This window comes from Citrus sinensis, chromosome 6 (assembly GCF_022201045.2).
Source record: "Citrus sinensis cultivar Valencia sweet orange chromosome 6, DVS_A1.0, whole genome shotgun sequence".
NCBI lineage: Eukaryota > Viridiplantae > Streptophyta > Magnoliopsida > Sapindales > Rutaceae > Citrus > Citrus sinensis.
Genome location: NC_068561.1, coordinates 23132464 through 23144519, shown reverse-complemented (window position 1 = coordinate 23144519; position 12056 = coordinate 23132464). Strand labels below are relative to the sequence as shown.

General features: G+C 33.3%; 2 protein-coding genes across 2 annotated transcripts; one reads left to right on the top strand and one right to left on the bottom strand.

Annotated features, from left to right (window-relative positions):
• The first annotated feature begins 2129 nt into the window (after window positions 1-2129).
• LOC112498675 (calcium-binding allergen Ole e 8-like) lies at window positions 2130-3027 on the top strand. Its single transcript, XM_025100262.2, has one exon. The coding sequence runs from the start codon at window positions 2221-2223 to the stop codon at window positions 2680-2682; it is 462 nt and encodes a 153-aa protein (XP_024956030.1). The 5' UTR covers window positions 2130-2220; the 3' UTR covers window positions 2683-3027.
• A 2956-nt stretch (window positions 3028-5983) lies between these two features.
• Window positions 5984-8810, bottom strand: LOC102631172 (GDP-L-galactose phosphorylase 1-like). Its single transcript, XM_025100261.2, has 5 exons — window positions 8078-8810; window positions 7508-7872; window positions 7226-7411; window positions 6867-7127; window positions 5984-6316 (listed from the first exon to the last, which is right to left on the bottom strand). Exons 1-5 carry the CDS (start codon window positions 8196-8198, stop codon window positions 5984-5986), a joined length of 1266 nt encoding a protein of 421 aa, XP_024956029.1. The 5' UTR covers window positions 8199-8810.
• Window positions 8811-12056: the final 3246 nt, after the last annotated feature.

The following is a 12056-nucleotide window of genomic DNA, read 5'->3' as shown; positions in this document are numbered from 1 at the left end:
TAAATAAATATATATATATATAAGATATTAACCTTATTATCAGGGTGACTATATTGGCTTCAATTACAATAATGTTATACCACATGTCATTTATTTAAAAATGTAATTTGATTATGTTATGACCGCCCAAAGATTGGGTCAATTTACATTATATTTCATGTTGTGTTTTTCGGTGAGCATTAAATTAAAAAAAAATTGATCCAACACACTTATTTCCTTATTAGTAATGGTCATTTGATATAAAATTTGACAGTTGTATATATTTTTAAAGAGGGTCCGTATATGTTGGAACTGCTCTAAGATAGAGTACCCTTTTATAATCGCACGCTTAAAGTTAGAATGAATTTTTTATTATTTATCACTTTACGTGTATAGTTATAATTCGTGTTTTGTCTTAAAACAATTTCAAAATCGCCGTGGCCTTTTTAAAATTTGTGATAGAAACGTCAACTGATGATGAAAATTGTGATTAGTGAAAAAATGTTTTGGCAGGTGGGCGCAACTAGAGCTAGGTGGCTTTAAACAGGTGGGCCTCAACCTCATTGGGTTTTACAAATATGCCGTCATTTGTTAAACCTCGGCCTGACCCAACAAGAAAGAATACCACGGGATGTTCATGGCTGTAATAATTCAACAAGAAGACGCGTTTTCTAGACACCAACTCGTTTTGACAAAAAATCAGACTGATTGAGAAATGCTTGAAGACTAACCTTTGATCGTTCGTTACAACTATTGACCAACTAACCTACCTGCCAAGCCTGGCAACAACTTGTGTTTTTGCTTCCATTCACGGCACTCTGCCCATGTTGCTATTTATTTATTTATATATATTTTTTAATGTTTCTTGTTTTTTTTTTATTTAAAAAATCTGACTAAAGTGCTCATGTCCATGTCCTTTTCTTTACTTGCTTCACTCCAATGGCTACGCGGTTTCATGAATTCCTTCAACTTCTATGAATAAATATTTAAGCACACTTCAACTACATTTCGTTCGAGCAAATTTACTTGCAACATTTTTTGTTTGTTCGTTTGTTCGTTAATAACCATTTTAGTCTTATGAAAATATATTATATTTACAGAAACTCTTTCTTAAGTTTTTCGTTATGGCGCTATTTAGATGTTCGGACTCTGGAAGACTTTCACATGTAGAATAATAATAATAATAAGGGGTTATCATTGTGCTAATGGATGGTTCTTATGAATATTTTGGTATTTAGAAAATATTTTTAAAATCCTCTGATCAAATGTGGAGTGTTCTGGGAGCTTATTAGAGAATTGTATAACGAAGAAAATAATAGCAAGGTTTTGTTTATGGAGGAATATGATTCTCTCCTAATTTGAATTCTACTGAGTTTTTAAAAAATTTTTACCATGTATCTTTTAATAGTAGTATATGGATAAAATTTAATTTTTATTTTTTTATTTATTAACAACTAATTAATAATTAAGTTATTTACTCCATATATGATCAGGACATAATCAGATCATGAGAGAATCCTGATCTGTTTATGACTCAGAATTATCACTACGGCAATTAATATGAGATTTGATGATGGAATTTGAAACCAGTATCGAGTTTTGATAATTAGCCTCTTTGACAGAAGGATTCAAGGGATATTTCATGAATGACAGAAATTAATGAGAAAAAATTTCAATTATTTTTTTATTCGCTGTTATTATTATTATTATTGAATGAATGATAAAACCCTCAGCCACGCGTCATGATGCAGCCATAGGAACGAGAATCACGCGTTAACAGGTATTCGTCAGTGACACGATCAGCAGCAGCCAAAAGTAAAACTTGCTTGCAGGCCCCGCACTTGTATAGTCGTATTCGCTTCCGTATGCTCAAAGGCAGCGATCGTATGCATCAAAACTCATTATAGCCTCCACAGCTCAAAATCCCCACGCTTCTCACTTTCTCCAAATTACAAGATTTCTCATTTATTGGCTACTGTGGCAGCAGACACACAGTATCGGACCGCACCAGAGAATATCCCACCCACTAAAAATTATTGGTTAATATCCGTCTTATAAGTTACAATCGTACAAGGACTCGAAGACTAAGCCCATAAGCGCGTGGAAACCGCGTGATTCCTGCTCTATAAATTGCCAACTAATCTCCATGGAATTCTGATTTTAAAAAAATACAAAAACACGCAGAAGTATAAGCTCCTATTTTTCTCAGTCTTCTTTCTTTTCTCTCAAAACAAAACAATCATGGCAGCAAATAACTCAAACGGCGCCAATTATCTCGGCTCAATGGACGAAGTACGCAAGGTATTCAACAAGTTCGACAAAAACGGCGACGGCAAGATCTCCGCCGACGAGCTCAAGGACGTCCTCCGTTCTCTCGGCTCCAAAACCTCCCCCGAAGAGGTCAAACGCGTAATGGATGAGATCGACACTGACGGCGACGGCTACATTGACTTCAAAGAGTTCTCCACGTTCCATCTCGCGGGCGGATCCACCGACGGAACGAAGGAACTGAAGGACGCGTTTGATCTCTACGACATGGACCAGAACGGCTTGATTTCCGCTAACGAGTTGCATGCCGTGTTGAAGAAGCTTGGTGAGAAGAGCTCGTTGAAAGATTGCGTTAATATGATTAAGAAGGTTGACGCCGACGGCGACGGCCACGTTAACTTTGAGGAGTTCAAGAAGATGATGACTCGTTCCTGATTGATTGATTGATGATCATCCATCAAGTTAAGTTCGCTGACCTAATAATATTAGTTTTCAGGTTTTCAATTGTGTATAGTTATTAGGATTTTAATTTTCGGTAGCTTCCTTTTCCTTTTCCTTTTTTTTTTTCTCTTTAATTTCCGTTCTTGTTTTTTCTGTTCGATTAACGGTGACGGCGCCCTAGACTTGAACGGAATTTTTTAGAATTAGCTTCAGAGTAATCCTTTAACTAGACTTGCTTTCTTATTGCTACAAATGGTTTCATGCTTTACGCGCCGCGTCTTCTGGCTTCCTGGCAAATGAAGTTAAGTTTTAGCAGCACAATCGATTACTATTCACTGACGATTACTTTTTAAAAATAATAGCAAATAACTTTTTAATTCACTACTAATTGGAAAGGAAGAATTTGACTAGTGACGTGGAACTGTTTGATTGGTTGTAAGTTTTTTTTGATTGGTTGTAAGTTAGACGTTTAACAAATAGGGATATGATTCAGTCAACGTTTTAAGTTGGGAGGGATTAAATTAACATTAATGTTAACATTTTTGTTATTATAATAATGGGAATACGTGTGGAGTTGTGGAGAAAGATTAAGAAAGACGACGGAGACGAGGACGTGTAGATGTCAACGCGGAATTGGGATTTGAGACTGTGATTAAACGCATCATTATGTTTACGAAACTGAGTCGTTATAAATACTGTGGTGCCGCTTAATCGGTTTCCTCCACTAGTCAATTTGATGCAAGGAAGTCAATTGGAGCCGTTGGGGGAGTAGAGATGGTAGGGTCACATGTCTCAGTAGCGGCTGGGGGAGTAGAGATCGTAGGGTCACATGTCTCAGTAATTTTGCTCAGTGGAAAGCGTTATTATTTTCTTTTGAATAATTAATTTTCTCAAGTTAATAAGGATTAGTTTGGTAATATTATAGCATTTAAAATAATAAGTGTGATAAAATTTAAATTTATTTTTAAAAATAGTGTGAGTTATAAAATAATCATATGTATTTTGTAAATCTTAAAATATAAATTACTGAATTGTATATAATATTGAAAAAAATTATTGACACATTTATAAACACACACACACATATATATAATTTTTATTTTATGTATATATATATATATGTGATGATTAATGACTAAAATAAATATTTTACATTATTAATTTTATTTTTTATTTTATTATCTCAATGTAATTAGTAATAATAATAATTTCTTTAAAGTTAATGATTTTATTTTCTAATTTATGAGGATAATTTTGAATTTTTATAATACATATGAAATTGATTTTTAAAATTAAATTATAATAATTATTCCTTCTGTACTTTTTAGTATCTATCGTAACATGAGCTAATTCTACCAGTGATTTGGGGGGGGGGGGGGGGAAAAGTTTTTTTAGTCCTATAATTTGATTAATCTCCGTATTTTTTAAAATACCTCAAAATATTCTTGTCGTTAAACTATTAACACTCTTATTGTTACTTTTTATTCTTTTGGCTTGCTTTTAAAATATTACTTTCTTACAATAATGTTTCTTTCTTTTAGATGTTAATCAAAAGAAAAAATTAAATTACTAGTTTAATCCTAAATAATGAAAAAATATATATATATATATTAACTTTTGTGGATGCTCGTGTATGTACAAATTACCAATTTTTTTGGACATTAGTAAATAAATTAATATATCGACTCCTTAGCAGAGTTTTCCATAAAAATTAATATAGATTCTTTTTATTTCTATTTTATTTTTTGTGTTAATTTAGTAACATAATTTTTTTTTATTAGTGTCAAAAAGAAATATTATTATAAGAGGATAATATTATAAAAGTTAGATAAAAGGAACAAAATTAACAGTCAGGTGTCAATAATTTAACGGCATGAGTGTTTTGAGATACTTTAAAAATGCAGAGACTAAATAGGTAGTAACTTCAAAATATAGGGATTAAATAAGCTTTTATCCAAAATAAATTACTAAATACTAAAATTAACTTTTAAATCATTTTTAACCTCTCAAAAATAATCCTAAACTAACCTAAATCATGTGAAAGTTGTATTTTGGCAAGGTATAGTTATTACTCTTACAACTATTTATGTTGTATTACTAACAGTGAAAATTTTAAAAATAATTTATAATTAGTCTTAGGTTGCATTTGTTTTTTTATCTGAAATCTGAATATATTTGAATTTAGTTGAAGTCTGAATAGATCTGAATGAAAATGTCTGAATGACATGTTTACTTTTCTTTTTCAACATCTGAAGAGAAAAACTTAAAAAGTTAGTAGTTTAACATAAATATCATTTTAAGTGCTACATATATTTGTTCTTCATAATTTATAATTTTCACAGGTTAATTAATTTGGTAGCATTAAAAAAATATTATTATTGTTGATCTCGATTTAATTTTTTAAATAAAAGATGAAATGATAACATCAAATTTTATTATAAAAGTCAACACTGTTATTTTATTTTTGATTCATCACAACGGACATAATTTGGTTTGTTCAATAGTTTAGTTTAGTTAATGTTATCATGTGAATAAAAATTTAAAGTAATTAAAAAAATAACTTCAAGAATAGTACAAAAATATTATGTTTTTATATAATAATGGAAATACATAAATTATTAAGGATATTTTTTAGATTTGAAATTAAAATTTTTCATTTATACTTTAGATAAAAGTAAATTTTTTCTACCTTTTCTATTCATATAAAATTGTCTAATAATAAGTGATAAGTTAAAAAAAGAACAACTTAAAATAAACAAATTGTATGTATGAAAAAAAATTAAATTTAAATTTCATACTAAAAAAAAGACAGTACTTTACTTTTTTTGGTTTGAGTGTTGTTCGAGTAAAACATGCTTTAGGCCTCAGGAAAGCGACCTTGTCCAATAAAAAGAGGTGATTTTCATGGTTCGATTAGTTTCCAGTTCTGCAATAGTAGCTGGCTTTTCTTTTACTTTTGACATGAGAACCTTTTAAATTTATCATCCTCGTAAATCCAACTTTTTATTGAAGGTAGATGCGTTAGCAATTTTAGTGTGGGCTATTCTACAAAACTTTACTTGAATGAACTTCTCATGAGCAAAGGAAATTCTCGAAATTGATAAAACAGGATCGAAGCTGTGTCTACAGTGTTCTCAAATCTAATAATTTGCAATTACTCATCAGATAAAAACAAGAAGATACTAGCAAAATCATTACATCGTGGGTTAGGCATCTTATTCTAAGAACATTTTAAATTGTTAAGTGTTAACAAATCCTTGGTTTCTCCACTTACGTTGGCCAAAGATATACTGCTTCAATGCTGAACCGTACAATTTTGAACTACCCGTTGAGCTTCTAGAGCAGGTAGCTTATCAAGAGAATCTTCCTCTTGAATTATGCCATTTTCCTCCAAAATAGGCTTTTGCAAGCCTACTGCCTCCAATACATAAGCCTTAACCTCTTGGAATCTCTCCTCTGAGAGTGATACTTCAGATAAAACTCTCCAGGCATATTCCTCTGGCGCTTCTTCAAAATCCTTCCTTCTCTTCAGCACTATATGCCCACTAATCTCCCAAGCAGCTGGATTTACTTGAGTGTCCAGAAGCTCCTGGCTTACTTCTCCAAGTGCTTGTTTCTCCGCGTAGCACTGGCATACACAAGCAGAGTTCAGTATTTTTGCCAAACTATACATAATGTATGACAAGGGACCTTTTATTTTTTTTATTACAGACTATTGCTCAAATTACAACTCATATTATATGAGACTATAACTAATATTTACAAATCAGACTATTACTGGGATCAACTTACATCAATGCTAATGGAGCTCTGTCCAGATTTTAACCCTCACAAATATTCGAGAGATGTCTACTCTTTACTCTTGGATAAAGGAGAAGACTACCTTCACTCAATTTTAATTAAGGAAGAAAATACCCCGCAATACATTTATGGGGGTTCGAACTGCTGCCTGGAGGGCAGCAGCCCTGACCACTCGGCCCAAGGCCGAGTGGCTATGACAAGAGACTCACTGTGAAGAAATAAAATAAAAAAATAGAGAAAGCGACACAGTCTATGGTCCAAATCATTCAATCGAGCCTTTTAAGATATCTATATGGTACATTCACATTGTTTATTAATTTGCCAGTGAAAATGCCAAATCAGAAAATGAAGCTATGAGATCAGAGTAAAAGAATTACCTGCGGGAACAAAATGATTCTCCTGCCACAATCAGAGATGAGTACATTGAAAGGAATGTTGTTGTTCTGCAGACAAATGCAAGAACTAGCAACTGCATGAGATAAATCCCTCAACGACTTCCCCACCTCGAAGACAAGACCACGAACCGGATAATTCAATAACTGTGAAATTATAACTTGTGTGTCTTGATGGCCTTTCACTGTTACTATTCTTGAGGTTGGAGCTTTCTCAACGGGGAAAGGCAGAGGCAAGTAATATGCCTGCAGTGCAGTTGAATCAACAATCTTTATTTACGACTAATTCATCCATAATTAGATAATCATTAAGATAGTCCATATGGACAAAAGAAGTGTAGAACCTGAAAGTGTAGGTGATTAATAGTAGCAAAAGCACCCAAGCTGTTGTACCCAAGTCTGAAAAATGGATCAGCTGCCTCTTTAGCCACGTAAAGAGCAAGCAAGAAGCTCTCATGATCAATCCTCTGAGGCAAGCAATCAAGAACTCGGGGTATCAATAGAACATGTCCATACTCAATCGGGCTCACCTGATCATCAAAATTGACATAACCATTATTAGCCACAACAGATATCAACACTAAATGTTGTTAAATAAAGCACATTGAAAGATTCAGTCTGCTGACATTGATGGCAACAACACTAGGAGACTTTGAATCATCAAGTCTGAAAAGCATTTCTTCTTGGCCAATCTTGGTGAAATTGAACTTGTTCTCATCAAAAGACTGAAGAACTTGATCAATGCGGAACTCAGTGGCGCGTTTCTTGAGGTGGCGGCCCTCATTAAGCTGTGCAATGAAACCGTATTCTCCAGGGATAATCTTTGTCTCACAACTAGTTACATCATACCGAAAAAGGCCACGGTTCATTCGATCTTCCCATTGCCCCAGCAACAAATCGTGCAAGAAAGACATCCGAGGCTCTTCACCTGATGCCTCTTCGGTCAAATCAACTTTATCTTTCGTGATTTGATATAAAGGCAACTTTGATACTGAAATCATCAATAAATTAGACCAGTTTAATGTTCTAGACAAATATACAATTTTGGTTAACCAGTTATGCTGCAAAGCTAAGGAGACAAGCCTGCTTTACGTAAATTTGCGAAATCATTACAATGTATTTCCGGAAAAAATAAAAAATACATTTTACCACTTCAAGTAAAGTTTCTTTAACAACAGAAGCAGCAAGGCACATACCGGGTAGGGAGCAATTTCCAAGACAGTTGCTTCCGCAGCCAGCTTCTGAATTTTCGGAAGTAGTCTCCTCCTGGTCCTGGTAATTTGAAACCACCGTGGGAACCCTCTTAATTGTCAACATGTTAAGGCTTGGTTAATGATTGTGCCACTGCTGTTTTGTTTTTGTTTCACCAACGTTGATGAAACAAGTTATGAATATAAAAAACTGGGTTTCATTTTGGAGTGATGTATAAAAAAATAAATAAATAATCTGCAGAATATTCCTGAGAGGAAAAGGAGATTTTACTTGTTGGTTTTGTGTGAGATTCTGAATTCTTCTCCTATTAGTAGAATGGGTTTTGATGCACGTTTCGGCTCCTATGAATATTAAGTTACAGGCGGTGGCGCCGTTAACCGACTTTGACCAAAGTGGGTTCATATTTAAAATACGGAGCAGCCAGCTTATTTATAGTTTTATACTAACGTCGTGTTAGTACCAGATTTTGTATGCCGAAACAAGGGTCAATTTATATCTGGCACCCTTTTGTTTATGGATTTTCTATTATGATCACATTAAGTTTGTAGATAACATAATTAATTCACGAGATATTCTACCATCAGATTGAAAGAAAAACCGGTCTTTCAATTCATCCCATGTTCATCTTCTAATCAATTAGTAGAATGGCCTTGTGTGCCTGAGGGAGAATTATCATCTATACAAGTAACATTAGTTTTATATATATAATGCACTCTTCATTGTTGTCTTTGTTAAAGAACTCCAACTCCAATCATCAACCTGCAACTCCATATTATGGCACGAGTAAATTTTGTGAATAAAATAATAATTTAATTATCTTAAGTTTATTAACGATGATTTTAGCCATAAAAATTATGAAGTTTCTATATCATGTACAATGCAAAGGGCAATATTAGATTGGGAGATCTTCCAAATTCCAATATAAATTATTTCTTCACAGCACAATTCCTACAGGTGGATGTAATACACTTGCATCTTCTTAATTCCGAGTCTGCAAGGCAAATGTCAAAGAGCCTTAGGATTCTATATTCGCAATAATATGTAGAAATTATAACCGTGATATCATAATTCATAATAAGTCCATAATGTCCTAAAATTTCTGGCAAATCTTTTTTTTTTTTTTTTGTCTTAACCACGAGGTATTCTGGGGAGAGCCCTAATTGTGGGAGGCACCTTTAAACTCATATCACAACCCAAACTAAAATTTTCCTCCGAAATTCTCTTTAGGTTTTTCCCTCCCTCAGTTTCTTAAATGCCTTTGAACTCTCTCTGCCTTTAATTTTTTTTCTCCTCCCATGTCACTTGTGGGCTAAAATTAGTAACCAATTAACAATGCATTGAAGCCCGGCTCGAGAAGTCCAAAGCCCCAAATTGCCTTTTTTCTGCTTTTCTTTTTTTAAAAAGAACAAATTTATATACCTTTGGCAATCCAAAAACAATCTTTGCTTTTTTAAAAAAAAAATAATGAAGCTCAACGAAATTAGAGAAGTTTAGTAAAAAAGAAAAAAAAAAAAAGAAAACTGTTTCAAATTTAATGATGTTAAAAAAATTTTTAATTTCAAAATTTTGTGTGATTATTTTATCCTTGATAAACCCACTATTAATTAATAAAAGGTTTTTGAATTTGGACATTCTCCTAAGCATTTTTTTCTCCTAACCTTTCTAAACTTTCAAGGATCTATTGATATGTGTCATTAGTGAAATTAATGGCTAAGATTTTGTTTTAATAAATTTTTACCTAAATAGACATCCAAACTCACATGTAACTCTTGTCAAATTTTTTTTCCTCACAAATTTGTTCCCTCCTAAGACAATCCTTCGTAATTGCTTAACATGGTGAAGAAGAATAAGAGTGGTGATGTGAAAAAATGATAGGCAGGCACCCCCTTCTAGGAAGGGGGTGCCCGCCATTATTGAAAAAAATGCGGCTGTTGTTGCATTCTTTGAATCAAGAAAAAAAATAGAGAAGGTAAGGTGCAGCAAAGTTTGAAGGAAAATGAAGGCTGGCGACTTTGATAAGAAAGAAGGCAAACAAGCTGCAAGATTTGAAAAATAATAATAATAAAATAATATTATTTAGTGGTGAAAGGATATACTCAGAAAGAAGGTATTGATTTCAACGAGATATTTTCTCCGATGGCTCGACTCACGACAGTCAGAGTAGTCTTGACAATGTGTGCTACATCGACCTACATCTAGAGCAGTTAGATGTAAAAATTGTATTTCTTCATAGAGAACTTGAAAAGGAAATTGATATGCTCCAACCAGAAGGTTTTACTGAAATAAGAAAGGAGAACTTGATTTACAGATTGAACAAATCTATGTACGGTCTCAAACAGGTGCCGATGTGTTAGTATAAGAGATTTGATTCCTTTATCATGAGCCTTGGATACAACAGATTCAGTTCAGACCATTGTGTATATTACAAGAGGTTTAAAGACAATGCTTTCATCATTTTGCTGTTGTATGTGAATGATATGTTGGTAGCAGACCCCAATAAAGATCGAGTCCAAGACTTAAAGGCACAATAAGGTAAGGAGTTTGAAATGAAGGACGTGGGACCAGCAAACAAGATTCTATGGATGCAAATTTATGGAGATAGAAATAATAGGAAGATTTGGCTTTTTCAGAAGAACTACTTAAAAAAACATCTTGCGACGCTTCAACATGCAATATTGTAAGTCAATTTCTATCCCACTTCCTATTAATTTCAAGTTATCCTCAAGTATGTGTCCTACCAATAAAGCAAAGAGGAAGGACATGTCCCGAGTACCGTATGCATCAGCAGTGGGAAGTTTAATGTTTGTTATGATTTGTACAAGACCAGATATTGCACAAGCAGTTGGAGCAGTCAGTCGATACATAGTAAATCCTGGTGAAGAACATTGGAAAACTGTGAAGAGGATTTTGAGATACATTAGAGGAACTCCGATGTTGATTTAGATTTTGCAGGAGATCTTGATAAAAGGAAATCCACTACTGGCTATGTGTTTACACTTGCAGGAGGAGCTGTAAGCTGGGTATTGAAATTGCAGACCGTTGTGGCCCTATTTACAACAAAAACATAATATATGATAGCTACACAAGCTTGCAAGAAAGTTATATGGATGCAAAGGTTATTGAAGGAGTTCGGGCACAAACAAGAAAAAAATATATGTGTTTTGTGATAGTCAGAATGCTCTGCACATTGTAAGGAATCAAACCTTTCATTCTAGGACAAAGCATATAGGAGTTCAGTATTGCTTTATTCGTGAAGTAGTAGAAGATGGAAGTGTGGATTTACAGAAAATCTATACTAATAAGAACCTAGCAGATGTTATGACCAAGCCAATTAATGTTGATAAATTTGTATGGAGTAGAACCTCTAATGGCCTTGCAAAAACGTAAACAACATGACAATGGCGAAACAGAAATGATGGTGTGGAGATTGATAGATTATCAATCAAATCTCCAAGAGGGAGAATGTGAAAAAATGACAGGAAAGCACCATCTTTCTAAAAGGTAGTACCTGCCATTATTGAAGAATAATGCGATTGTTGCTACATTCTTTTAATCAAGAAAAAAAATGGAGAAGGTGCAGCAAAGTTTGAAGGAAAATAGACGCAAACAGCTTTGACAAGAAAGAAGAAAGAAAAAGAAAATAAGAAAGAAGAAGCCGCAAGATTTGAAGAAAAATAATAAAATAATTATTTTATTAAAAAAAAGATGAGAAATGAAGCCTATAAATAGAAGGCTTCAATTCCCCTCTCGGCATATCATTCTTCAATTTTATTTCCTCTTCTTTAGAGAGAAATTGAGAATTGAGAGCATCAAAATTATAAGCTCTTATTTTAGTGATTTGAGAGATTGAGTGTATTGAGGTTCTTAGTAGTAAGCAAAATTACTCAATACTTGTAATCATCATTTCACTTGTAAAATATTTTCTTTCTGTCTTTGCTCGTAGATTTAGGTTAAAATCTGAAC

What these genes read in the sequence shown, in the direction of transcription:
- LOC112498675 (XM_025100262.2), top strand. Translation starts at nt 2,221, where the DNA reads ATGGCAGCAAATAACTCAAACGGCGCCAATTATCTCGGCTCAATGGAC.
- LOC102631172 (XM_025100261.2), bottom strand. Translation starts at nt 8,198, where the DNA reads ATGTTGACAATTAAGAGGGTTCCCACGGTGGTTTCAAATTACCAGGAC. An exon ending in TTAATCACCTACACTTTCAG is followed by an intron (nt 7,128 to 7,225) that starts GTTCTACACTTC and finishes ACTGCACTGCAG; the next exon opens with GCATATTACTTGCCTCTGCC. An exon ending in GAATCATTTTGTTCCCGCAG is followed by an intron (nt 6,317 to 6,866) that starts GTAATTCTTTTA and finishes TGTGTATGCCAG; the next exon opens with TGCTACGCGGAGAAACAAGC.